The sequence below is a fragment of the Balaenoptera borealis genome, assembly GCF_965194805.1.
Source record: "Balaenoptera borealis genome assembly, chromosome: 12".
NCBI lineage: Eukaryota > Metazoa > Chordata > Mammalia > Artiodactyla > Balaenopteridae > Balaenoptera > Balaenoptera borealis.
Genome location: NC_138869.1, coordinates 105,753,384 through 105,780,970, shown reverse-complemented (window position 1 = coordinate 105,780,970; position 27,587 = coordinate 105,753,384). Strand labels below are relative to the sequence as shown.

Here is a 27,587-nt window from a genome sequence, read left to right as displayed (position 1 = left end):
TTGTGGGGAACAGATCTTACCACACAGCCAAGAGGAGGTGACCCGTGTTAGGGCTTAGTAATTTGTTATATGTATTATTTAAGGTTCATGACCAAGGCTTAAAACAGGGAAGGATTTATACCAGACAAATGGAAAAAATAACTTTCTCACAAAAGGATCTTGAGTGAGAGACTGTTTTTCAAAGGGAGTTTGGGCTACCATCTCCAGGGTGATAGATCTCTCAATATTTTTAGGACATGGACTCTTAGATCAGGAGAAAGACCCCTCAGTTGAGTTGCCCCAACTCTTCCACCTTTTCAGTGCAAAAAGAACTGTGTGGTAGCAGTCCTGTGTCATTTTGTGGGGAATTTGGCATTGGGTCCACGTAGAATACAGTCCATCAGCTTTGGCAGTAGTGGTATAAATGATTCTTATATGAACTACAGTGTCTTAAATATAATTTTTTTAATATAAATTTATTTATTTATTTACTTTTGGCTGTGTTGGGTCTTTGCTGCTGTGCACGGGCTTTCTCTAGTTGCGGCGAGCGGGGGCTGCTCTTCATTGCGGTGCGCGGGCTTCTCATTGTGGTGGCTTCTCTTATTGCGGAGCATGGGCTCTAGGTGCGTGGGCTTTAGTAGTTGTGACACATGGGCTCAGTAGTTGTGGCTCACGGGCTCTAGAGCACATGGGCTTCAGTAGTTGTGGCACGCGGGCTCAGTAGTTGTGGCTCACGGGCTTAGTTGCTCCACGGCATGTGGGATCTTCCCGGACCAGGGCCCGAACCCGTGTTCTCTGCGTTGGCAGGCAGATTCTTAACCACTGCGCCACCAGGGAAGTCCCTTAAATATAATTTTAACATCTAGTTGTTAGATGTTGATTCCATCACGTATGAGTTAGTGTTTATTAAACAACCCACAATAAATTCATCTATAACAATACAACTAATAATAATTTTTGGTTGAAAGGTTCTACCAGCATTCAAAATCTACAACCAATCCACGACACCACTAAAGGTCTAGCGATAATTTTCTTCTTGTGAATTGTGGTGATTCCGACTTTCCAAATATGTTCCAGGGGTTTTTGGTGTTGTCCATTTGTATTAATCAGGATTCTCCAGAGGAACAGAACCAATAGGGTGTGAGGGTGTGTGTGTGTGTGTGTGTGTGTGTGTGTGTCTGTGTCTGTGTCTGTGTATAGAGAGAGATGAGATGAGATGATTTATACTAAGAGATTCATTATAAGGAAGTGACTCACTTGCTCATGGAGGCTGAGAAGTCCAGATCAAGGAGAGCCAACGGTAGAGTTTCAGTCTGAATCCAAGTCTGAAGGCAGGAGAAGACTGGTGTCCCAGCCCAAAGACAGTCAGGCAGAGGGAAAGAATTCTTTCTTAGCCTTTCTTCTATTCAAGTCTTCAGCAGATGGGATGAAGCCCACTCACAGCGGGAGGGCCTTCTGCTGTACTTAGTCAGCTGATTCAAATGTTAATCTCATCTAGAAACGCGCTCATAGAAACATACAGAAATAATGTGTAAGCAAATACCTGAGGACCCCGTGGCCCAGGTAAGTGGGCACAGAATTACCCGTCACAGCCCTGGGCAACCAGACTCTGTAGTGGACACCCAGGGTCCCTAGGCAATTCTGATAACTCCTCAGCTTTGTTCTAGAGATGCCACATTTTAGACGCTCCTCGTAAACCACTTGGTCAGTTACTAGTAAACAGCCTTCACTTATACATGACAGTGTAGAAGTATGGAACTGTGCACTTCTCGCCGATCGGGACTGAGTAAAGGACGTGGGCTTTTGGGTGGCTGGCTCTTGGAGGCCAGCTGTGGGCCTTGGCATCATTCACGGAGAATGTTTCTGGGAGCAGTGCCTGTCCCTCCGGAAATGACACCAGCTCCGGGGAGTCCAGTCCTGGCTCTGCACCTCACTGTCTGTGACCTGAGATGAGTCTTCAGCCACTTGGAGCCTCAGTTTCCTTAGTTGACACAAGGACCACTCCTGAGTGTGGCTGGAGAGCCTGGCTGGTGGCTGATGAGCTGGAGACACTCCGCAAGTGTCAGCACCGCTCCCCGCCCCCCGGCCCCGCCCTAGTTATCTTAAAAATAGATGCCTGGTTAAGTGTACGTCTACCTGTGTATCACCAGCATGAATCAGTGACCTCGTGGGTCCTACCTTTTAGGTCTGATCTATTTTTTTTTTAAGCCACTGCTATCTTTTCCGTGGACTGGTTAGTAGTGTGTCTCCTGTCATCTTCCTTGAGAGGAAGTGATAGAATTTAGACAGAGCCTTGCTTGGTCCTGTTATGCTTCACCCACTGGTATCACGAATGAGCTGTTTAGCCATCTGAAGAGGAAAATGCAGTCTCTTTCTCTGTGTCATCTGTCATCATGGCCTAGGCAGAGGGTGATGAGAGACCACGATTTTAAAGTCGGCAGCAGAATGAGTGAACTTTCCTCCTCTGTTAAATGGCGGTTGTCGTGAGAACCAGTTCGCGCAGGACGCGGTGTTGTCACCACTGTTGGGTTTTGCCTCAACACATCCAGACCTCTAAGCTCTCATGTGGTTCGCGTGCGGCTTCGTGTAACTTCCCCGCTTTGAGGTTTCTGATGTGTTCTCTGTATAGACCAGCGCTTGGCAGAATACGAATCTACATCCTTCTCCCACCGGTACCCCTAAGAGAACCCGTAAGAGAAGAAAAGTGCTGAAAAATACACTCCTCATGATGGGTCGGAGTTAATAAAAGGCAGCCAAACAGCTGGATGTCCAAAACACCCAGGAGGCAGAGGTCACTCACCGATGGTGCTGACGACATTTCTGCGGAGAGCAGCCTCCCGCGTGCCAGGGAAACGGCCCCGTGGAGGCGTGCAACTTGCTGTCCCCAGGCTCTTCCTGACACTGGCTTCTCGGGAACATGTGTCCTTGAGGAGCTGAACAGCCTCTGTGATATATTCAACCTGAGTTTTCGCCCGTGGAGGCTTGAGTGAGGGGAGGTTTGGAAAGACCGTGCCGTTCGGTGAGGACCTGTGTGAGTTTGCACCGGAAGGTCTGGGGTGGGGCTCCTGGGAAAGCGTGGACGGAAGCCACTTGGCACTTGAGCTTCTAGCCCTTGTAGCACCCCTGGCAGCCGGTGCCCATTCAGCTGCCTGGCAGAAGTAGCTTTTCAACCTCCAAGGTGTTTTTGTAGCATCTTTCGTCACAGAAGTTGACTGTTTCCCATCTCTTCCCATTGCTGCCCTGGCACCAGTCCGGCGGCTGGGAGAGGAGTGACCAGCAGGGGAAGACGCGGTCTGCTGTCCGCGGAGCACGGCCTCGGCACGCCCGTCCCTGGTGCTCAGCCCTGCACCTTGATTACCTGGCACGTGATGTGTCACCAGAAATCCAGGGAATGACAAAACTGATTCAATATCAATTAGCTAAAACAGGAGCGGACTTCCCACAGAGACCCCAGGATGGAGCTGTACGTAATGGGGCCCTTTCAAACACAGGTCTTCCCAAATAATGAGCCGTAGAAGATTTCATTTAGGGCCTAGTTGTTTAAAGAAATTAAAAACTGAAATTAGCAGCTGAAATCCACTTGGAGGAGTCTCCTATCCCTTTAATATGTCTGTCTGTTCATCTCACTGAGACATCCCAATCCTTCCTCCAAAGTGATTTGAATACTTAATATTTGCCGAAATGCTTTAGTTGGATTTGAATAACGTAATTGAATTTTTCCTGCTGCATTCAGGGTACGTGAAGGCCTGGGAGTTCCTGTGGTAAGATATGTGGATGTGCTTATTTTTAGAAGTGATTCTTACTTATTTCTCTGTCTGTGAGCCAAGAATTAATAAGCAGTGGGCCTGCCAGACAGATGAGGCTGTATTCATCAGAGTTCCAGGCTTTATCTGTCACTCTCCAGGTGAATGGCTTGTCTCTGGGGCTCAGAGATGATCTGCTCAGTGACAGGTTTGGGTTGAGCTGAACTGGGTATAGATTGGATGCCATGTGTTCTTAGGAAGCTCATCCTAAACAGGATTGTTATAAAGTAAGATCCTGACTGAGCGCCATTGCTTTGTGGACAGCCTAGGGAGAGAGACAGATGAACTAGAAGGTGTACACCACGCAGTCAGCACCGGGAAAGAGGTATGGCCAGGGCACAGAAGAAGGAAATCTTTATCCCCGGGGTAATCGTGGAAGGCTTACCAAAGAATCTTCCAGAGGAATTTGAAGTTATCCCGGCAGGGAAGGGGGCGCCGTGTTCCAGGTAACGGGAGTAGCAGATTTGAAGGCACGGAGACGCAGAATGTGATGAATCCCTGCAGCGTGTCCAGTGGAGTGGCCGGGGCTCGGAGGAGCGATGGGAGAGGGAGCTGGAGAGAGAGGTATGAACTGTTCTTGAAGGGCCTTCGACGTAACTTTTTGGAGTCTGAGCATTAGTATAAAAAGAATGAGGAGTCTTAAGTAATTTTTAAGCATAAGAGGGATGTAATCAGTTTGGCATTTTAGAGAAATCTGTAAAGCAGCCCGTGGAATGGAGCAGGGTAGGGCAAGACTGGACTTGAGGAGACTAGATTATTTATAATCATCTAAGAACCAATGCAGGGCAAGCCCAAGAAATGGCACAGGTGACAGATAGGAAAGGGTGAACTTGAGGGGTGATGTGGGATTTACTGGATTTGGTGGCTGCGTATGGGGAAGTGAGGGAAAGGGAAAAGCCACTGAAAATTTCTCTTGGGCTGCCTTCTTGGTACCACTCCCAGAGTTAAGGGTCACGGGGGGAGAAGTGTTTTGGGGTGGGGGTCAGGAGAGTTAGTGGACTTTGGGACATGTTTAGGTGGAGGCTTTGCACACGGACATGTCCGGTGGGCAGGTGCGGGCGTGTGCGTCTGGGATGGAGATGCAGGTTTACACTCCATCGCGTGTGGGTGCTTTAGCCCCTTTCATCTAGGGCGGTTGGCAGACTAAGGCGTGTACAAGCGGAAAAGGAGGCCCGCGGAATAGAAATGTTTAGTGACGCAGAGGAAGGAAAGGGAGGCTGTGAAGGGGACCGAGGAAGAGTGACCAGTTTAACTGTGAGGGGAACGGTCGTCGTAGCAGGAGATGGGATGAGAGGGAGTTTCGTTTCTTTTGTGGACTGTTGTGTAAAGAGAAGAACTGACCGTGTTTACTAAGGAGAAGGAGCCAGAAGAGAGGTTAAAGGTACAGGAGACGTGGGAGGATTTCTCAGTGAGAAGCGTGTGGGCAGGGTGTCATTGCAGGGGCGTCAGCAGCGCCTAGAGCTGGACGGGAGAGGGTGCACGTTTTGTTTTTGTTTTCTAATTGGAGGTGGGCGTGAAGGACTGCACCATGGCTGCGTGGCAGGTGGCTTTAGGGGCGGGAATGGGAGGCTGGAAGTGGGGGTCCTATCTGATGACCTCTCTCTTCTCAGGAAGGAGAAGGCAGAGCCTTTCCTCTAGTGACGTAGTGTGGGTGTAGGACATCTGCAGGAGGGAGATGCGTGGCTGAGTGCTCTCTGAAGTTCCCTGGAGAGAACAGCACTCCGAGGTTTGGTCCTGGACTCAGCACGTGCCTGTAGAGGCGGTTCTGAATGAATCACGTCATCAGGAAGAAATGCACGAAGCCTCTGCTCTGTTCAGGGCACCGTGACAACGGTCCTTACTCTGGAGGTCCTGCCTGCTGCCCAGAGCCTGTCCTGTTGCTCCTGAGTGGGTTAGAAATCGTGCTGGCTTGTCTTCCTCCGCAGTGACGGTGTGAAAGGCTGCTCTTTGGGCTTTCGTGTCGTTTAGCATGCTGGCCTCAGTCAGAGGAGTGTACATCCCCTACATTCAATTTTGTAATAAAGTTTTAATTTTAGAAGAGCTCTCGGATTACAGAAAAATTGCAGCGTAGGTACAGAGTTCCCGTGTACCCCACACCCAGTCCCCCCTGTTGGTGACGTCTTACATGAGTCTGGTATATTTGTCACAGTGCGTGAATCAGTTTTTAAAGAACTACCTGTATTTTATTTCTTTATTTCCAAACCTTCTTGCTATGGCCTTTTCAGTTACCTTTGACAGTGGGAGGAGCTCTTGTTTACTCATGATTCAGAAACTTGAGTCGAACCAATAATTTGAATGGCCTCCCTCCCTGTGTTTTTGGGATTGTTTTGTCCTAAACCCTGTTTCTTATATCCTGCAGAAATCATACAATGGATGCAGAAAAGAAAAATGCTGCAGAGGAAAATAAATATCAACTGGAATTTTATCAAGTCAATATGACCCTGTTGTCAGTTATATGTACCTTATTTAAAGTGTTATTACCTAGTACATGCAGTTTGTTAGACAGAAATCTTTTTTAAAAAATGGTTTCATGAATGATAAATAATGAAAAGACTTTTTTTTGGTGAAAAGATGGTGTATCATCACCAGTGATAACACAGTCCCCTATCCTCTGTGCCTCTAGATGGCACTGATTTTATACTGGCCTGTAACTTACAATCTATACCATTTGAAATAAAGAAGTCTCTTCTGGTTAAAATTATGTGTGTGTTCACTAGTGCGCTCTCTGGTCTCACGTCCCACTCAGCCGAACACAGAACTAGGAACCCCTTCTAGTTCCTGTTAGAGTACAGTTGCAACAGTCATTCAGGAACAACTTGGAGTTTGCTGGTAATTTTGTAAGTAAGAAGGAGGAGAGCATTTGCATCATGTAATCTGCAGTGAAATCCTCCTGAAAACCTTTTAAATGAGCCTCTCCCTTCTCTCCAAGTCCCTTTTTTTTTGTTGTCAGCCGGGAGTTGCTGGTCTGAGCCATTCCTCCAGGTAGAACTTAATTCTCTGGCGCTCACGTTCCAGCACCTGGAAGTCTCAAAATCCTTCAAAAAGAAATCCTGTTTGTCATGCAGACGGCTCTTGTATTTCGTGGCACCTTTAGGTTTTCACTTCCCAGCCCGGTTATTTTCCCCCCAAAAGAACCCCTTATGCTCTCCTCAACTGCCAAAGGATTCTCTTTCCTTGTTACTCGGAGACTATTGTTTTTTATTTTTTTCCCATCAAATTAAGCTGGTAATCTTTTGAGTCAGATCCTTCTAAATAGAGTCCTACAGCCAAATTAAACAGTTTTAAAATAGCAGCTTGCAGAAATGCTTCATTCTAAGACAAAGCGCATCAGCAGGCCAAAATGTCCTTTGGGTGCCATTGTTGAGATTTTAATGCTCCTGCTTTTCCATCTTTTCCTCCTCCCCCTGGTCCTCCTACTTCTCCCCTCTCCCTCTTTATTAAAATGCCTGAATTCATTGCCGTCACCTCATTCAACCTGTCTACTTTAAACTCTTTTGTTTGGCCGTATCACCTGTGACACTTTTCCATGAACATTATCTCGGGTGATCCCTTCACTACTCGTGTTTCCTGCACTTGCATTCGACATTGTGCAGGTAAGGATGCTGTTGTGGTCTGTCTCCTGGGGCTTTAGACGTTTGCTCTCTTACCTCGGGTGAAGATTGACTTAATGAACGTAGAATTAACTAGGCTGGTGGTAAAGTAGGGGCTGATTGGCTGACCGGCTGGTTAAAATTTCAGATGCTCTTGCAGTGACCTGATTGTATTTGTTCTAATGTTCTAACGCAGAAGTGCTCTGTCACTGGAAAACATTGTATCTGTTTCTCATTCACCTTCCTAGATGTTGTCTTGATGCTGCTACCAGCTTCCTGTTCCCGTACTTCCGTAGTTTGTTGAAGTTATTCAGAAAATGAGCCTGGTTCTTTCTCTGTGGCATTGGGCCGGCCCCCAACCTGTTACCTGAGCCCAAGCATCTCAGGCAGAAGAGGTGGGATTACCTCATCAGCATTAAGGTCAAGTTAAGATGCAATGAACCTGTGCTCTTATGCATCCGCGCCACATAGGGACTCCTTGAATTCAGGTTTTATTTTGATTATTCTATGCTCTGTCGTCCTTCAGAGTTTTATAAAATGAACAACAGCATCACAAACCCACGTCTTTTCCTTCCAGGCGGTTTCTTCTGAACCACTTTTGGGTTTGAGCAGCATTTCTTCCTCTTTCTCACCTGCATTAGGATTATTTGTCTAGCTCTCAAAGCAGTTTTTTTCCTCATTTCTCTTGCTGTTTTCCTTTGGTTCTCTTCCTTCCTTGGATAAGGAGGACAGGGCTGAGATAACCTGCATCAAGCACTGGTGTCCTGATAGGGACCCAAAGGTCACCAGCCTCCCTACACCCGATAGTGCCCTTGAGGTCCACGTGGCCTCCACCACACAGGCCCTGCCTGTTACTGGGGCAACACTGTCGTAGCTAACGTTTGGTTCTAGTGCAGTCCTCCTCAAATTACTCTTCACACTGATGCACTGGCACATATGAAGGCATTCGAAAGGCAGACCTTAATTTTCATTTTTTGAGGGATTGCTTGGCCCTTGTGCAGTAACAATGGCTTAACTGGGATAAACCGTCGCTGTTTTATGGAGGGTGCTGCAGCAGCGTCAGTGTGTGAAGCCAGCCTTCCAGGCTTCTCCTCTCTGCTCATGTCTTCTGTCCAGTTCTTAATCCCATCCATCTGACCACAGATCCTTTTCACACCAAAGCCAAAGAGATGATCATGTATATGCTGTCGTGGAAATAACCATGGAGCCTGGAAGATGGGGTCACAAATCAGAGTTCGGTTTGAATTCAGGCTTCATCACTTGCTGTGCAACAATGGTCAGTTACTTAACTTCTGTAAGCCTCAAGTTCCCTATATGAGAAATGGGGGAAGAATAAGGATGGTGAGGATGAAGTGAAGCCCTGGAGCAAGTGAGGTGAGCTCTCAGTAAGGCAGCAAATACAGTAAACAACCACTAACTGTTAGCCATTAGTAGCCCAGGCAGCAGCTGCAGCAAAGTCGGTTACAGGGTCGTTGCATCTGCACGGAAACTCAGAGAGGCGGCGAGGGAGGGGGAGGGGTTGTTTAGCATTAATATGCAAGGTGGACGATATGGATTAAACCAGTGATCAATGGATAATTCTAAATGGCTGAATAGAAAAATGGCTGCTTTGGGAACCACAGACCAGCCCGAAATAACTGCTTGCAGTTTTGCTGTCATCCAAGCCCGATTTATACTTGCCTGCTCGTAGGATTTTGCATGGATGTATGTTATTCTTCTGACCATTTGCCTTTTTATTTGCTTTTAAATGTGTGGTTAAAATCTGCGCCATTTTGAAAAATCCTTTTGGCTTTCTGAATTTTAAATTGAATTGGCTTTGGCAATCCATTTTTATTCTTAAGCCTGATTAGAATTAGTTCCCCGCACCTGTTCTTTTCGCATTTGTGAGCTACCTGCCCTGGCTTCTGTAAGCTGTTCCAGTAGGGGTGGAATTTGTCTTCTGGGTCGTTGAGGTTTCTGCAAGGACACTTAAGAAAATGTCAGAGAAATAGAAGAAATCCTAGTGGAAAAACAAATGACACAGCCTAATGTGTGCAGTTAATGGAAATCTAATTTAATTTTATCACCAGCGGATGTCTCTCAAACAGAAAGCTAAGTGAGAGGCAGCCACTTTAAGGGCCCTGGAACCAAGGCTGAGATGAGTGATTTATTCCCAGCGGGGGAATAATTGGCTAAGTGATCTTAGCTTCTCTGGGTCTTCACCTCTCTGCAGTTCATTTCCTTATTTGGGGTTGGCTGGGCTGCTCTCTCAAGTCCCTTCTAGCTCCAATGTTACATTTCCTCTAGAAATAAGAGCTGGCTTGTGTACATGGTTTTATTCTTCTGTGCTGTATTGTGCTGACGGTGTTATGAATTACTGCTTTTCCTTCTTTCAGAGTTTTCCAAACTTTAGTATACGTTATGGATATTTTTTGGTTATACCTATGTATTGTAAATACTGTAGATATTCGTTTTTAAAAAGTAGTCTTCAAGTGACTGACTTCTTTTACTTAGCATTGTCCTGAGCTGTACTACCTGGGGGAAGATACTTTGAGATGATATCATCTTTCTCATCGTATTTTGCCCCAGTATCTTTATCATCCATTGCTAATTATTGTCTGAATGATTACTACTCTGGTGTTTGCCAAATGATTGTTTTCTTTATCCATCATTCCTTTTAAAATTATTTTTTAGAATTTTACTTTTACGAAGATCTTTAATTGAATAAATGTATATGGGAGAAGGTAATCACTTATATTAGCATGGTTTCATGTGGATATTTCTTTATTTTGTGGGTTCATTACTAAAATTATTTGTTTTGTTGCTCAAATTGACCCAGATTCGGCCATTGGGAGCCTCTTCAAGTAGTCTTCAGTGTCCTTTGACATGTTCTCATCAGTTTTTGGCCCCAAATGATGTCCCAGGTTCATCTTATATTTTCTCTGCCCCAGCCCTGAAAGTCATTCATTTCTCGAAGGAGCCCTGCTTTTTTTTTTTTTTTTTTTTTAATTAAAAAATGGTATGGTATTTAGAAACCCAGACCTGAGTGCACCTATTGCTACTGGGATGTCACCACTTCTAGGTCCCCCTCAAAGGACAGAAGTGGGCAATATATGCACACCTACTTCTGTTTCTATATCTATCTGTATATGTGTTTAGAAACATGAATTCATATGGGTACCTCCAATTCCAAGTCACTACCACGTGGCTTATTCTAGCCCCTCCCCATTTTCTTTGACAGTGACTGTGAGAAACCTGGTTCCCTTTACCCACAATATATTTACTTACTTGATCAGTTCTTGAATGAACATAAGGTAGTTTCAGAAAAGTGAACACATACCTCTGCGGAACAAAGTTTACTATCTAGTGTACAACACTTGCTATGATTATTTTGTCTTTAACCTTAGAATATCCAGTTAAAATACTGTTTTGCAAATTTACTTGCTTTAATTCTTTTCTTCTCCACTCTCTTCCATGTGACTGTGTCAGTTGTTTAGAGTAGAATTGGCTCTATTGTTGCTGATCGTGTTCCATTTTGAGTTTTCACCACATCTGGGTGGATTTTAATTATTATTTAAATGTTTTGAGTACATAAAATGTTAATGTGATTCCACAAGTCAGAACTATACAAAAAGTCTACTTAGCAGAGTGTCGTCACTCCTCTCTTCGCCCCCTTCCCACCGCCTCCTCTTTTTACTCCATCCTATTCCCCAGCTCTTTTCATTCTGCAGTCTGCTACCACCCACTTTCTGGTAGGCAGTGAATCTCTTTCATTTCTGATTCATCATTTCTTTGAAGTTTATTTATTTTTGTTTTATACGAATGAGCAGGTTCATGTATATTTTATTATTTTCCCTTCTTTCTTACATGAAAAGTACCATAATAAGTTTTTAAAAAGCAGCATATAATGTATGATCTTCACACTTTGGTTTTTTCACGTAGCAGTGTAGCTTAGAATCATTACATATCACTTCGGAGACGTCATCCTCATTTTTTATTAGGTGTCTTAAGTACTCCATTGTATGGGTAGACCATAGTTTATTTAACATCTCTCTTTCATATGGACATTTCTTTGTTTCCAGTACTTTGCAATTATAAACAATGCTACAGTGAAAACCTTGTTACGTATATATTAATTCTGGAGGTGTATTCAGGGTGCATAGCCAGAAGTGGAAGAACTAGGTCAGGAGGTGAATTGCAAATGTAGTTTTGTTGGATATTGCCAAATTTACCTCCAAAAGGGTTCTACCCATTTTCCCTTCCATCAACAGTGTATGAGAGTACATCTTTTCCCAAGCCTCACGAAAAGAATGTTGTCTTGCTTTTTAATTTCTACCAATACAACAGTTTAAAAATAATGTCAGTGTTGTTTTAATTTGCATTTCTCTGTTTGAATATGTTTTCATAGGTTTAAGGGTCATTTTCATATATATATATATTTTTTTTTTTTGGTGAATTGTCTGTTCATGTATTTCTCCCATTTTCCTATTGAATTTTTGGCCCTTAAACCAATGAGTTTATTCCACTTTCACTCTCTCTTCTTCCAGTTTTTGGTTATATTATTTCTACTTTGTCATGACATATAAGAATTGTATTTTAATCTTCCAACTTAATATCTGGCTTTGTTTTAGTCTCACATCTACCATTTCATGTATTAATGTGTTATCCGTCAATTTTTTTGGGGAGGGTTTTGAAATTTTCCCAGTTGTCTGTTGCTTGAGTAAAGCCCATGCTTTGGTGGATCCTTTAGAAAGAGCTCATTCATGTGAAATTCCCTGTGCTCTTGTATGTTTAAAGCTTTTTCTATAGACTTGGTACTGAAAGGCCAGCGTTGCTGGGTATAAAATTCTTGGTCCTTTTTTTTTTTTTTTGAGTTGTTTGAAAATGTGAGGTCATTGTTGCCTTTTTTGTATGTTGTTTTTGAAGAGTCTGATTCTAGTCCAGTGGCTTTGCCTTTCTAAGTTGTTTGATCTTTTTGCTTGGAGGCCTTGAGGATTTTTCTTTTCATCTTTGAAGTCTAACAATTCTACCAGGATATGTCTTACATTTGGTTCTTCAGGTATCCATTTTACATGGTGCCCATTATTTCTCTCTGCTGTTTTGTTTTTCCTCTTTCACTGACTCCAATTATATAAACGTTATTTCTTCTTTGCCTGTCTTCCATTTCCACCATTTTCTCTCTGATTCTTCTTTCTTTATCTCATTGTCCTTTTCTTGGTGGTTTTCCTGCTTTTCTTCAATTCTTCTTGCTAAATCTTTGAGTCCATTATTCCTTGCATATCTTGTAATTTAAACTTAAGTTCTGAGATGATTTTTTTTCTTCTCTTTCTTTCCTCAGTTCACAGTTTTCTGTTTTTCATTCATTTTTGTTCTTAACATTTGCATTTCTGGATCAAGCAATATTCCCAAATGCTTGTTTGAGCGGATTTAATTTAGTTTTCAAGTATAATCTTACACTTTTCTTCTGCCTCTTGATTTTCTTTTTTGGGGGAAGAAGGTTAGATTTTCATCATTTGAGCTGTTTTGAGTGAATTTTTAAGTTTTTTAATTCTTTGTGATAATTTTCTACAGTTCTGTTGAATTTTTTTTTGTTCCTTTTTGTGGGCTGTTGGTTGTTTAGATTTTGTAGTTCTCTGGTGCCCTCTTCTGTTAGTGTAGCAAAGTGCAGAGTCTTTAATGGAATTTTTTTGTTTGTTTTAGTGGAAGATGGGGTCTCTAATTTTTTAGGTTTGTTTTATTTTGTGCAACCCTAAATTTTCTCTTTTGCTTCTTTTACTCCTCCCTACCCAATGGCCAAAAAATATCTTACTTTCTTTTGCCCCTTTCTCTTCCGTTGTAACCATGCCTTTTGAAAACCGTAGCTTCAGATTGGGCATACATTTGAGTCCCTTTTCTGTAGTCCCTCATCAGATCTGCTAGGATACTCTTAGGATGTTCACACTTCCTCCTTCTGGTGGTGATTTTAGATCAACCTAGTTCCTCACTGGTTCCCTTCTTCTCTCTTCCCCTCAGTTTTTCTCAGCTTGTCCTTAATTACCCCAAACGAAAAGAGCAGGGTGGGAGTATAATAGCACTGTTTCTCTATGGCAGTTAGCTTTGCTTCCTTGCTTTCTTCCTTCCTTCTTTTTTACATACAATTATTTGAAGTTGGGTCACTGTTCTGTTTCCTTCTGAGGGCATGGTGTTTAGTTGTTTAATTTTCTGTTTTTGTTGTTCCAGGTTATTTTTAGAGGAAATATTGAAAGACATAGACTTTGGCAGCTGCATTGTCTTTAGCTCTCATAGGAATAATTTGAGACCTTGGGAAGTAGAATCTTTTTTCTGAAAAGATTTGTGTCTGATTCTGCTGAGCAGCACTTAGAGGAACCAGCACTCTGGGGTTGCCTTAGTCCATTTTCACAGCCTGAAGTTCTCTCTGTTACCCAGGTAAGGTGACACCTGGCTGGAAGTCTTCATAAGAACTAGTCACTTTCGTATTCATTCTTACCATGAGGATACATCCTTCAGAGCATTTATCTAGCATCCCAACTTGGTCAGACACTGTGGGCTTCCAATTTGGCCTCCCTTTTATTGATAAGCTGTCACAACCCATGTTCAGTGTCCAGTTGAAATTGGGATAGGCAGATAGTCTCAGTATTTCTCTCTGGCTTTGTGCTGGGCTTTTTTCTGGCTTTGTGCTTCCTCACAGAGTTTTGTGTAGTAAATCCTCTCTATTGTGTTACTTCTTTGATGCTTTTAAGAATTTTTGTATTTTTTAGTAGCTTTATCAGGAGATTTGGTTCTAATTATCCAGCCCGTTATTACCTTGAAACAGCAACTGTTTCATTCTTTTATTAAAATAATTTTTGATTTCATGGGACTTTGGGTGGAAAGAATGATAGATTGATTTGGTCAGTTCTCCATGTTGAGTCAGTCTCCCAGCAGGTGAAGACTTGCTTTGTTGTTAAAAATGGAACACTTTATTTTAGTGCTTAAGCAGCTTCAGACTGATGACAGCTGTGATTAGTAATGGTGATTGTGATGACCTTGAGGACAGTGTATTAGCCATTGCAATGTGCCAGGTACTCCATGCTTTTCATGCATTATTTTATTTAATTATCATGAAGTCTCTTAATTTATTATTCCCATCTTTCAAACCATTACCTGAAGCTCAGCTCCCATATTACTTTTTGGAGTTTACTGGGTAGCAAATGGCAGAAACACATTTTAGGCCTTGTCCTGACCTTTGGAATTACAGGGTAGCAAAGTCCAGCACACTTCCAGTTTAGGAGGGCTTCGTAGGACTTCGTTCCTAGACTGTGCTTTCTTACCTAGTCTCAGGTCACACTGTAAGGACAGTGCAAACCCGATTCACTGGTATTTCCACTAGCATGGAGAATAATGTGTCTTGTGAGGAAATGACTGCAAATAAGTTAGTGCAAAAGGAAAATGGAGAGATGAGCAAAGATCAGAATGGTGCCTTTTAATTTCCTAAAGACTCTCCATTACATGTAGCATAGTGCTTTGTTCAAAGTTGATACCAAATGAATGTTAATATCAGTATGTTCATTGACTCTAAGACTTACTGGGTTTTGTTTCCACATTATGTTTTTTGATATAGACTGGTCAGGCTATTCTTTTTATTTACTTATATTATTCTTCTTGGTTTACAGTTATTTGCTGGCACAAAGGATGGAGAAAACCTGCAGCTTTTTGAACAGAGTTCTCGCTCTGCCCATAAACAGGAGACACATACCCTGGAGGCCACGAAGCTTGTAGAGTTTGACCTTAAGCAAACACTTACCAGGCTTATGACACATCTTTTTGGAGATGGTAGGTACTAAATGCCTTTGTCTTTGGGGGCTTAAATATTCAACAGTTACCATCTTCCTGAAATCATTAAGCCTACTGTGTCTAGACTTTTTGCTCTAAGTTGTGGCTTAATGGTTTAGGTCCTTAGTGAGGTAGAACTTATGGATTTCCTGGTTCATTCCGTTTGAGGAGCAGGAGGATATGAAAATGCAATTAGCTAGAGAAAGAAAAATGATTACAGCCTTTCATAAGAATGATAATGGATTGAGATCAGTATCATCGATGGGGAGGAAGTGAACAGGCTGATTAATGTCAGAGTATTAATATACCTCAGCCGTTGCTGAAGGGCTGATTGCGTGCTTCTATCACCTGCCGGGATGCTTCTCAGGGGAGATGCAGGGCGGGGAGGGGAGGTGCCCCAGCCAGGCCCATGTTAGGAGCTTGAAGGATGAGGGGATGGTGTCACAGGAAGCGTGCTGTGTGCTCTCACAGCGCTCACAATGGCTAAGTGTTCACAGTGCCCTCGGACCTGGCTTTTCTCCCTCACTCCGAAGGGAAGTGCCGTGCTCTTACTTCAGGCATTTCGGGGGGTCATTTAATTGTTTTATCTGGGGTCGGGGTGCTAGATGCTGAAAAATGTCTCGGTAAACCTGTCTGGGTCCGAGCAGTCTGGAGGTCCTTTAGCGTAGTAATAGCCATAGTAGTGATGATGACAGTCAGAGAGAGTAATTAATAGTGTCAAATGCTGCATTAAGCACCTTTACAAGGATTTTTTTGTTCTGACCTGCATCTGTGATGTAGGTGTTATTATAATCTCCATTGTTTTTTGGAGGAGGGAACCTGGACCCAGAGCAACGAAGTACCACGTGACCACATTGCAGCTCGGGAGTATTTGAGGCCTGCTTTGAGCCCTGTCGTTTCGACTTCCGAGCCCATGTTAGACGTTAGCTCTTTTGAAAGGAGAGATAGAGATCATTTCAGTAATATTCCTGAAACTGTGAGGCTTACGAAAGCCATGATGTTAAAAAGATGGGGCCTCCCCGCTGGGTGTTGCCTTACGACTCTCCCACCCTCTGACCCCTGTAGCTGGTCGGGGTATACTCTGTTACATTTCAGATCCCAAAGATCACTTAGAAACTTCACATTCAGTCTTTCTTTAATTAGCTAATAATAGGATCTGCCTCAGCAGGCCTCAGAATTATTCAACAACTCTTTTTATACTTGTTTTTATGGTCTGAGCTTTTTCCTCTTTTAAATTGTTAGTGTTGTATTCCTTTGTTCTTGAAAAGCAAAATTAAAAATTAGAACACACTATTTCCTTGTGGCAATTTCTTGTTATTACAGCTGCTTTAGTGTCAGGGCTTTTTTTCCCTCTCCAAAGCGGTTGGTTATTTTCTGCTAACATTTCAATTGCACCAGCATCCTAAGGCTGTTATGAGAGAGGTTATCGGTTTAGAATTGGAAAGAAAGAAAATGCCCTTTAGACAGTTTATATGCTTGTGGAATACACTGACATTTTAAACACTTCTAAATGGTTTCCCCTCTGTTTTGTACCGTGTTTAGCAGATCATTTCTTTCAGAGCCACTAAGGTGGGATTTAGGAATCCTCACATTGTGGTTTCACTTGCTGCCCTTCCCGGTTTACAGCCGTCTCCGGCACACTGGAGTTTCCCTTTAGGAGGCACTGGCCTCACAGCACAGTTTGGATGAACGCGTCTGAAGGAGAAGTGAATTGTGATCCTCCGCTGCCGGCTGGATGTGTTGCTGTGGGCAAGTCGTGTCTCTTCCATTTAAGAGCAAAACAGGCTCACGGTTGTCACTGAGATGCCCTCGCAGCTCCCGTCCCGGGACCCTGCAGGCGAAAGTGCGGGTGGCCTCAGCCGTCAGCTCCCTTGGGGGCCGCCACAGCTGCGGGCAAGCTTCCTTGCCCAAGGACAGTGCCCTTCCCAGAGCTGCCCACAGCCAAAGACTGCTTGTGGGAGGAATATAAAGGCCCAGCAGTTTGCCCCCAGCCCCCAGCCCCTGCCCACCCCCCTCCAGCTCCATCATCGCCCCCTCCCCCCTCCCCCCTCCACCCCATAGCAGCCCCTGCCCTGCCACCTCCAGCTCCATCATCCACCCCACCCCTCCCCCTCCCCCTCTCCCCTCCCCCCTCCCCCCTCCCCCCCCCCCCCCCCACGGGGCAGTTCTGATAGGCGGCGCAGGCCGCAGAGCTCTGGCGAGGTTAAGGCTTTGTTGGGCCTGATTGCAGTTGGTTGACTTCCCGCCCTGCAGTTGCCACCCTCTTCCTTCCATAGGTGCTGATTCTCCCAAAATAACTTGCTTGTCAACCCAACCTCCACAGGGTCTGTAAGCGGCCCTTACGTTGCAGGGCTCTGTAGTATGAATGTTGTCCTGGTCGGGAGTGAGGTCAGTCGGTAGTGAGGATCCTGTGTCTTCTGTATCTTTTCATATTTTTCTCTGTCCACGAATCCCTGTTAATATAAATGAAGTGAAAGTGATTGAGAATAATAATTGGGTTTATGGTTGTTAGTCCTACTTTGTTCCTAAGATTGAGTCAAATTTACAGAGTGTTGAAGCATGTCACTTTAATAATTTTGAAGTGTGCTCTTTTGGGCTGTCTGGTGCTGTCTGATCTGGAGAGGGTCGTCTTACATCTGGAGGTGAGGTAGTAGAGCCGCGGGCGCCTCGGTCCCTGTGGAGCTGTCTCTGCCCCCTGGGGCTCGGGTGTCGTCCAGGCCGGCTGCACTTTCAGGTGAGAACTGGCTGGCAAGCTCCGCCTGTCGGAGCCTTGGGTCACACGCTCTGAAATGGGGCCACAGAGAGCCTTGCCTTGTGCCGAGTACAGATGCTCAGTGGAAAGAGGACATCCTCACCTTAGGACTTAGGTGGAGAGGGACTTAAGACCCACCTTGCCTTAGGAGTCTGCTGAGTGGAGAAAGTACTTACTAGGGTTAACCTTTCTGGCCTGAGGACTTGGTACAAGGAAACTGTTTGGGAGAAAGCGTGAGATAGCCATGATTGAATTAACTGGAATGCTTTTAAGGAGCCTAAAAAAGTTGATGATTCTCTGGTGACTGGGTAGGGATAAGAAACAGGTTCCCTACCCTAGAGAAATAAGAAGTTGAAATTGTGTGGGGTTTTATGTTAAATGAACTGAAATTATTGGGCCTTGAGGTACAGTGAAAAAAGTACTTAAATTTTTCAAGGTACTTTAATCAAGACAGCTAATGTGCCAGGACTGTGCCTGTTTCATACTCTTTCTACCTGTAGGAGGTTGATACACAGGCAACCTGGAGACATTAAGATCTATGGACGAGGGAAAGTTCCTCTCTGCTTAGGTTCGTAGAAAGCTCAATTCTAGATATATATACATATATATATTTCATCACATTTGAGAAATTTCAGTAAATTATTTCTTCAGATATTTTCTCTGTTACTTCCTCCCCTTGGGGACTCCAATTACATGTATATTTGGCCACTTGAAACTTTTCCACAGTTCACCGGTGCTCTGTTCACTTTTCTTTCAGTATTTTTTTTTTCTTCTGTGTTTCATTTTGGATAGTTTTCACTGCTGTATCTTTAAATTCACCAATCATTTTTTTTTCCTGCAATGTCTAATCTGCTGTTAATTCCATCCAGTGTTCTTTTCACCCCATTTTCTAGTTTCAGTTAGTGTCTTTTTTGTAATCTTCTTTATCTCTACCTAACATTTTCAGTCTTCCCTTTAGCTTTGTGAGCGTACTAAATATCATTATCATGCATATTTTAGTGTCTTTTTCAACTAATTCTGTCATCTGTGTCATTTCTTGGTGAATTGCTATTTCTTTTTCTCTGTGTTTTTTTTTTTTCTTCTTCTTTGCACGCCTGATAACTTTCTATAGGATGCCCGATATTGTTGACTTTCCCTTGTAACGCATTGTATATTTCTGTATTCCTAATAATCTCTCTGAGCTTTGTTCTGGGATTACTCAGAAACACTTTGATCCTTCCCATCTCCTTTTAAGCCTTGTTAGGCAGGGCCAGTGTAGGGTTTTAGTTTGGGATTAGTTTTTTCCCACAACCAACTTAAGACCCTTCTTAGTACTGTAACTGATAACCCGTGAATTATGAGGTTTTCCACGAGGCTGTTTGGGAACTGGCACCTTTCTGGTCTTTGTGAGCTCCCAGCATTATTCCTGCTAATCCTTTTGTGTGGTCTGTTCCCTGGCCTCGAGGAGTTTCTTCAACACACCTGCACTGACGTTTTCATTTGTATTGAATCTTCTGCAGATCTTCAGACTTCTCTCTCTACAGCCCTCTTCTTTCACTCTGACCTGTGAACTCTCAGGACAGACTGTTTCCTCAACCTGGGAAGACTTCTGGGCTCCTCCTGTGTTTTTCTCTCCCGGGGCAGTGTTAAGGCTCATCTTTCAGGGATCAGTGTCCTTGGTTACCTGATATCCAAGGTCTAGTGTGGCATTGTTCCATATATTCTGTCTTTAAAAAAATTATTTTATTTATTTTTTTAGTTTTTTGAAACTAGGGGCTGCTGTTTTCCTTTTCAAAGAAGAATTTGATCGGGAGATAGATAAAATCCTGAAGATGCACTGTTTAGGTCTGGTTTACAAAAGGATTGCCTTATGATTTTTTTTTTTTAAGAACAATCAGTGAATTGTGCTTTCATGGATCTCTTGGGGTAACTGAAATATACTTATTTTACACTCTCAGGCTGTTTTATAAAATTAATCTCCTCTGGAGTGACTTCAGGTTTGGTTGTTGGTTGTGTTGGCTCTCTTACTTAGCAATCACGTAGTTGGAATTATGGTCTGCAGGTCATGTTCAGTGGAAGATTTTGTTTTTGTTTTTCTCCCTTTCTCTGCTTTCCTCCCTCCTGCCCTCCCCGCTTTGCTTATTTCTCCCCTGTGTGGGTTTACACCAAGCTCTTCCGACTTTAAATCCAGAATGAGGTTTTGTAGGGACCTGTCAGATGTACTCACCAGCCCTGATTTAGGGACATGGCAGGTCCAGCGCCCAGGGCTTGGCTCTCCAAGCTTACAGCTCTTCAGAGCTACAGCCCCAGGCTGTATTTGGTGATGATTTTTGTCACCCTTCTTTCACCAGCATGGAGCCTATTCCGTCCCAGCTTCTGACTGCAAGCTTTTAGCCTCGCTCAGGTGCCAAGCCAGCAGCACGTTACCCTGCAGGAGGCAAGTTCCTGGCAACTCTTCCTGATTGTGGACCCCAAGCCCAGCAACACTGTGATTTGTCCCCTCTCCCTGTTTGCTTTTCTGTTCTGTTTCTGGCCAGTGGAGGTATTTCTCTTATCGTTGAACATAGACCATGGCTTTTTGGTTTTCTCCTTTTTCTCCTACCTCTCGTTGTGCGTTAGGAGAACAAGGAGGCCGATGGTGCCTTCTTGGCCTTGGAAGGCGCTTTGCTTGGAAGCCAGTTAGTGCAGTTTCATGGTCTGCTCCAGTGGAGGGCAGCATTGGGCTTTGCAGTCTGACACCTGGTTTTGAATTCTGATCTTGGCATTTTCTGTGTAAACTTGGATTAGATATGTAAGCTGTCTCCGTCACAGTTCCTCCATCTGTGAGATGGGAACAGTGGTGATTATTGTGCAGTGTTTATGGCAGCCTGGCATGAGTGTAAAGGTTAAGCTGAAGGAGGCATGTGAGCATTTAGCATGGCACCAGAGTAAATAAACAGCAGACGTCGATGACCTTAGCGTGCACTTGAGAAATGTTTCTTTTTCTTCATATTTTTATAAAAACCTGAGAGAGTTTAGATCATGGTCTGATTTTCAGTGACATTCATTTCAAAAATCACCCATTGAGTATTTAGAGTCTTTACACACTTTTCCTTACTGAATTGTCACCAAAACTCTGCGAGATGAATATTATTCTTATTTTGAACGAAGCTGAGGCAGTGAGAGGTTAAGGAACTTGCTCGAGCTCACTCGGCCTCAGGTGCTGGAGCTGGATCTGGTTACGGGCCTAGGATTGCTCTTGCCGTGCATGGTGGACCCGCCCACGTCTCTGGGATCAGACTCGGGAGGCGGAGGGTGAACCTTCTGTCTGCCAGGTTTGTCTGGAGCCGTCCTGTGCCAATGGGTCGGGGAGGAAGGTTGAGGACAGAGGGCGCGTGGCTGTGGCTCTCCCCTGGACCGGGTTCCCCTCAGGCTGTCCCCTCTGCTCCCCGTGTCGCCAGAGTGTGGCCCCTTACCCCAGTGCCTCGGACCCCACGCCCAGATTTAGGATGAGGGAGCACTGAATTGTGCTGCGCTCCGTTTCTAACCCCACTGCGAGGTAGAGAAATGCTAATACCATTTTAAAATCCAAGCCCTAATCAAGAGGATTCCTGCGTATGGGAGTCTGAAACGACACTTCATCTCACTGCTCTTTCCACCAAGCAGAAGACTCATAACAGTGGGACCAGTTACACTGTCAGCAACGGTGGGAGAAGTTGCTGGCCTTTTATTTTTCCCCTAGTACTTTGCATCTGTCTCAGCAGAGGGAGTCACGGTGGCTGAAATAGAGCTCACATCTTCCACTGTGTGCTGTGGCGTACATGGTCCTGTGCGTGCATCCTCTACAAGTGGGTGTGCTTCTGTGTACTTTACTGCACAGGACTGTATAGAGCACAGTAGTACAGTATCTTTATTTCAAGCCCAGGATGTCTGGAAGCAAGTGTGAAAGCAGCAGTGATGTAGCTGGTACTACTGTACTTTTCAAGGTACCGTACTGTAAGATTAAAAATGTTTTCTTTATTTTCTGTGTTTGTTTTTTATGTATTATTTGTGTGAAAAGTATTATAAACCTATTACAGTACAGTACTATACAGCCGATTGTGTTAGTTGGGTACCTAGGGTAACTTTGTTGCATTTACGAATAAATTGGACTTAATGAACGAACGTGCTCTGGGAACAGAACTGGTTCGGATGTAGGGGACCTTACTGTAACACTGTATTAGTCTGAGGTGTATGACATAATGATTGGCTACATGTATATATTGCAAAACGATCACCACAATAAGTTTAGTTAACATCAATTGCCTCACAAACTTATAGTTTTTTTCTTGTGATGTCACCGATGCCCTATTTATACAGGGAAATGTATCCTCTTACAGTGTTTTGATTTTGAACCCTGTGAATATATTAGTGTTCAAAAAAATTTTTTTTAAGAAAGCTATGAGAACAGAGCAATACTGAGAACTGTGAAACATTGCCTGTCCGCTGCTTGGTACGTATTCAGTTTAAAGGGCTGTGGGTCTGATTTAAATCAAGCAGAAGCGGAAGAGATGGAATTGTCAGGTGCCTTTGACCGTGAGGGCCGGGTAATTTCTCTAGTTAGGTTGTGCTCACCTGGGATGGTCCCAGTTTTTTAAGGATTTCTTTTTAGCCAGAGCTCACCCTCCATCCTTTTTCTCCCCGGCTTCGCTTTCCTTCCTTGGGTGCCTGCCGTGTCCGGTGTAGAAAGCAGGAGAATCAGAGTTCTGCCACATTCGGCTGTTTCTCGGGTACCAGCATTGAAAAATTAATGCCCAAGAGCAGTTATTAATTGCATATTTGTATAGCCAATATGGAAAAGTCTCTGCTTCAGTGGAGGGTAGCTTTGGTAGCATATATAAAATCACTGGTATATGCTCTGGTCTGGGCCACCAGCCTTTTCAAATTTAGATTCTAACAGCTCTGGGAGGTGGTTCTAATAGCACAGTCCCATCTTTAAATATAAGGGGTATGGGAAGCAGAGAAAGAGCCCCTTCACGAGTGAGTGAGTCAGGGAAATGAATTACAGGGTGTGTTTAGACGAGATCTGTGATGAACGCGGCTGGGTGACCTGGAATGGCATCTGTTTAACGTCTGTGTCGAGTGTTAGGCGCCGCAGTACTGCATTGGCGACAGGGCTTGGTGGGAAGAGGCTGGGCCCCTGCCCCGCCCCCTGCATCCGGCCCTGACTGGTCCTGCCTGGTACGTGGTGCTGCCGTCCTGTGCCCGTGGCCCTGGTTCCCTGCGGTAGGTAGGGCTGGCAGTGTCCTGCCAGAGCTGTGCGAATTCAGGTTCTTGCTAGTCCTTTTCCACTCAGGCTCACATCACTATACATTTTTTTTTAATTGAAGTAGAGTTGATTTACAATGTTATGTTAATTTCTGCTGTACAGCAGAGGGATTCCGTGATACATATATGTATTCCTTTTTCATATTCTTTTCCGTCATGGTTTATCCCAGGATACTGAATATAGTTCTCCGTGCTATGCAGCAGGACCTTGTTGTTTATCCATCCCACATGGAACAGTTTGCGTCTGCTGACCGCAGCCTCCCACTCCATCCCTCCCCCACCCCCTCCCCACTGGCAACCACCAGTCTGTTCTCTGTGACACCGCCATTCTGAAGGAACGCTCACCAGTCATTCCTGGGGTCCCAGCTGAGGGAGTGATCCTAGACTTCGGGCCCTCGGCATCCTCCTCCAGGAGAGAAAGCAGGGCAGGTGCCCGCGCCTCCAGAGAGCATCTCTGCCTCTGGGAAGGCTGGGGCTTGCTAGGCCCTCTGCTCACAACCGCCGGGCAGAGCAGCTGTTGCTGTACAGCCTGGAGATGGGGCAGCTGGGCTCAGAGAGGTTGATTAACCTACCCACGGTTTCACAGCAAAAAGGGCAGGATGAGACTTGAATCCAAGTTTTTGGTTTATTCTTCTACTTGGCTGTAGCCTAAAAATTAATATATAATTTTTGACAGTTGCTGTAATCTCACAGGGTTCTGAGACAATTTTTAAAAAGCTCTGAACTTCATTTGCAAATATGTTTTAGTAAATTATTACATTCAAACCAAAAAAAAAAAAGACAAACACACACATAAAACAGAAAAAAGAAAGAACTTTGGCATTATTTTCCATTAGGTATATAATATATGTACATTTAATTTAAACTAATCACCAATAAGGAGAATAGTCTAATGCATAATGAATATATATGATCTGGACATGTTTACCAAAAATTTCCCTCTATTAATGTATAATTCAAAAAGCCTAGTTCTTAGTGGATTTTTTTCACAGACTCCTGATACTTGATGTGTGAAATAAGCCATACTTAACATAGTTTTTAGGTGGTTATTCAATATCACATCTTTGATACACGCTGCATGTCAAGATGTTTTTTCAATCTGCTATAATAATCCTTACTATAATTTTGAGGTTAAGGGGAGAAAACAAGAAGAAAGTGTATATTTGGGGGTAATACAAAAGTAATTAATAAATGATTCTACCACCAGCTATGAAAAAAATTACTGTTATGTGTCAAAATTTAAATTGTTAGAATATGTAAAAGAATATGGTATTTTGATAAAAATTACACATTAACTAATATAATTTACTTTTTTTATTTTTAGTTTTTATTTTTGGTTGCGTTGGGTCTTCATTGCTGCGCGCAGGCTTTCTCTAGCTGTGGAGAGTGGGGGCTACTCTTCGTTGCAGTGCGCAGGCTTCTCATTGCGGTGGCTTCTCTTGTTGTGGAACACAGGCTCTAGGCATGTGGGCTTCAGTAGTTGTGGCTCGCAGGCTCAGTAGTTGTGGCACACGGGCTTAGTTGCTCCACGGCATGTGGGATCTTCCCAGACCAGGGATCGAACCTGTGTCCCCTGCATTGGCAGGCAGATTCTTATCCACTGCACCACCAGGGAAGCCCTATAATTTACTTTTAAATAATGACTATTTATGTTTGAAGTATAGCCATAGGCTTCTCAAATATGGGACTTTGTAGATTTTGCCATTTTCCTGTTTATGTGAAGGAAGACGAATTTAAGAACTGAAGAAATCCTTAAGGTAGTAGAAAAAGGAAGTGAATGGTTTATGGATTCGGCATTTCTTTGTAGGGTCACAGGTTTAAAAAGGATCTGAGCAAAGGATCTGAGGAGGTGAAAGGATCAGAAACTTTCTAGTCACACTGGACACAGCTTTTGCCAGTCCGTGTTTTCTGGGTTAGTTTCTGTGCTGTTGCCGTCAGTGAGTTCTGCCTCTCAGATGCGTAATGTTAATCATCTCATGTGTCCTGAGAGACTTCGGCCGACTTCCCTGCCTTGTCACGCTTTGCTCGGTGCGTTTTTCACTGTGGAGCCGTTACTTTCATTGCTACTGAAAGAGACACACCTGTAGGATGGTTGAGCAAAAGGAAACCGAGGGCTGTGGTGATGGAGGCCTTCAACCAAAAGAGAGCGAGGTTTGATGCGGCCAACATATGGACATTTTATCTTGAGAATTTAGTCAACATTAAAAAAGTTTTTATCCAAAGTTATAATGTTTTGTAGTTTTACAAGTGGTAAAGCCAACGCCCTTTGATAAAAGAAGGCTCCTAGAGAAGGGCAGAGACCGTCACACGCTGTTCAGTTCAGCCCTTGTGCTTTGACACCGCTGGCACCGACAGCTCGGACAGGTGTGCACACAGGAGAGGTCGAGTTCAGGCTTAATGAACACTGATGATAGAGTTACTTGTGGTTATTTTGAGCGTTACTAATGTTTTCAAGTTGCTTTCTGTCTGACTGGGGGGAACCTAAGCTTTCTAGGTGTGAGGTATAAAGAGATAAACTTTACCCAAAGGAATAGAATAAGGAAATACAGGAAAATTAATTTGTGTAGACCGTACCTAACTTTGTTCCAGGCACTTAGTGGTGTTGAATTATATGAAATCATCATGTTAACCCTGAAAACTCGTCTTGCTTTTGGTAAAATTTGATCCAGGTATAAAAAGCCATGTATAAAGAATTTGTTTTTCTAAATTGTTCTCAGAAGGTGATCTGTGCTCACCTGCCAGGAGTTACAAAAAGAACGAATAACATGGTTTTGTCTGCCCGCCCTCTGTGCTCAGTTATACATCCCAACACTTTACACATTTCTGTTTGCCAGTGGGGCTGTCTCTGGAGCTTTTTCATACAGTATTGGTAGGGGATTATTGGTCCCAAAGATGGATGAGCACACAGGTGTCCAGGTCCCTTCTTCGCAGAATTCAGTGGCAAGTAGGCAACTGGTCTGCACGTAGGGGCTTCTGTACAGAAATGTTGGGGGACTTGCAGACACTGCCCCAACATCTACATTTTTTTTCCGGGTAGAAAAAATGTTGGTGAAATTTCCTCAGTAATGGCAACGAATGAACTGTTGACATGCACAGTAACATGGGTGAATCTTAAAATAATCACGCCGAGTAAAAGAACCCGGACAGAAAAAGAATACATTGTGTGTGACTGCATTTTCATAAAGTTCTAGGCAGTGCCAGCTTGTCTGTCATGACAGGGAGGAGGTCAGTGGTTGCCTGGGATGGGGGGCTGGTGAGGAGAAGAGGCGGGGGTGATGGGCAGGTGGGGAGCATTACAGAGGGGCATGAGGAAACTTTGGGGGGTAATGGACATGTTCCTGATATTGATTGTGGTGATGTTTCATGGATGTATACATATGTCAACACTTATCAACCGTGTACACTGTATGTATGTGGAGTTTAATATTTGTCTGTTATACCACATGTATAATAAAAGGGGGAAATATTGTATTACGACTGTAAACAGAAATCAGTTGTCACTTGTCTTTGACAGCAGGTATCTAGAAAAATAAATGCAACTAAAACAGAACAATGAAAGAAAAACCTATCTTCTCCTATATCATTTTGAGCATAGCAAGGGCTCCTTTGTATTATAACTCTGTTTGTATGTGACTTTTGATTCTTGAAATATCTTTCTCGACGGGCAGGGGATTATGTTTTAATTGTCAGGAGCAGGAGTTTTGGAGTCGGGCGGCCCCGGGTGTGGCCTGGTCACCTGCTAGCCGTGTGCCTATGGGCAGGACACACAACCTTCCTAATAGTTTTTCCGCCTATCTGTGAAATGGGAATGGTAGAGGCCTAGTAAGTGCTCAATAAACGGAAGCAAGTTTTGTTACTGGTTTTATTCAGTGCCTGCTCTTCTGGGTGTCCTCACAGTGGGCATCTGGCTACTAGGTGACCTCCTATTCTGCCTTCCCTTCTTAGTGACCTCTGCTCTTTGCAGGCTTTACTTGTTTTGAATTCATGAGTCTTTTCCTTTGTTAAATGATAATATTATTGTTTGTAAGTGACATGTTTATGATTGCATAGTGAGAAATTCATCCTGGCATTTAGCATGTACTTTTTTGGTTTGTCTTGGATGTGAGTGTATTTATCATTCATCTGTAGAAAAAAATGTTTTGACTTTTTAAAATGTGTTGCTCAAATTTAGCTGATCTTATTTTATTTAACCTTTTATTAGCTCTTATAAAGTTAATAAAAGTTAATATATCTATTGATGGAAGTGAAAGGTGATTAGTTTATCCTGAATTAGTCATATTGTTGATATGTAAGTTTGAAGAACAGTAAAAGTATTTTTTCTTTAACTCTGAGAAGATGTCATTTTCACTTATAGAAACTAGCAGAATTACCTGCTTTCCCATTATCTTGACCTAATTTTTTCCTCTG

The 27,587-nt window shown here is 43.6% G+C and overlaps 1 protein-coding gene across 2 annotated transcripts in view; it reads left to right on the top strand.

Moving 5' to 3' along the window:
- The window catches only part of FARS2 (phenylalanyl-tRNA synthetase 2, mitochondrial), a 343,302-nt gene that overhangs the window by 48,535 nt on the left and 267,180 nt on the right, over positions 1-27,587 (top strand). For both annotated transcript variants that reach the window (XM_082344586.1, XM_082344585.1), the window contains one exon: positions 15,004-15,163. In XM_082344586.1, the coding sequence (XP_082200712.1) occupies positions 15,004-15,163 (160 nt within the window). The remainder of the gene's footprint in view (positions 1-15,003; positions 15,164-27,587) is intronic.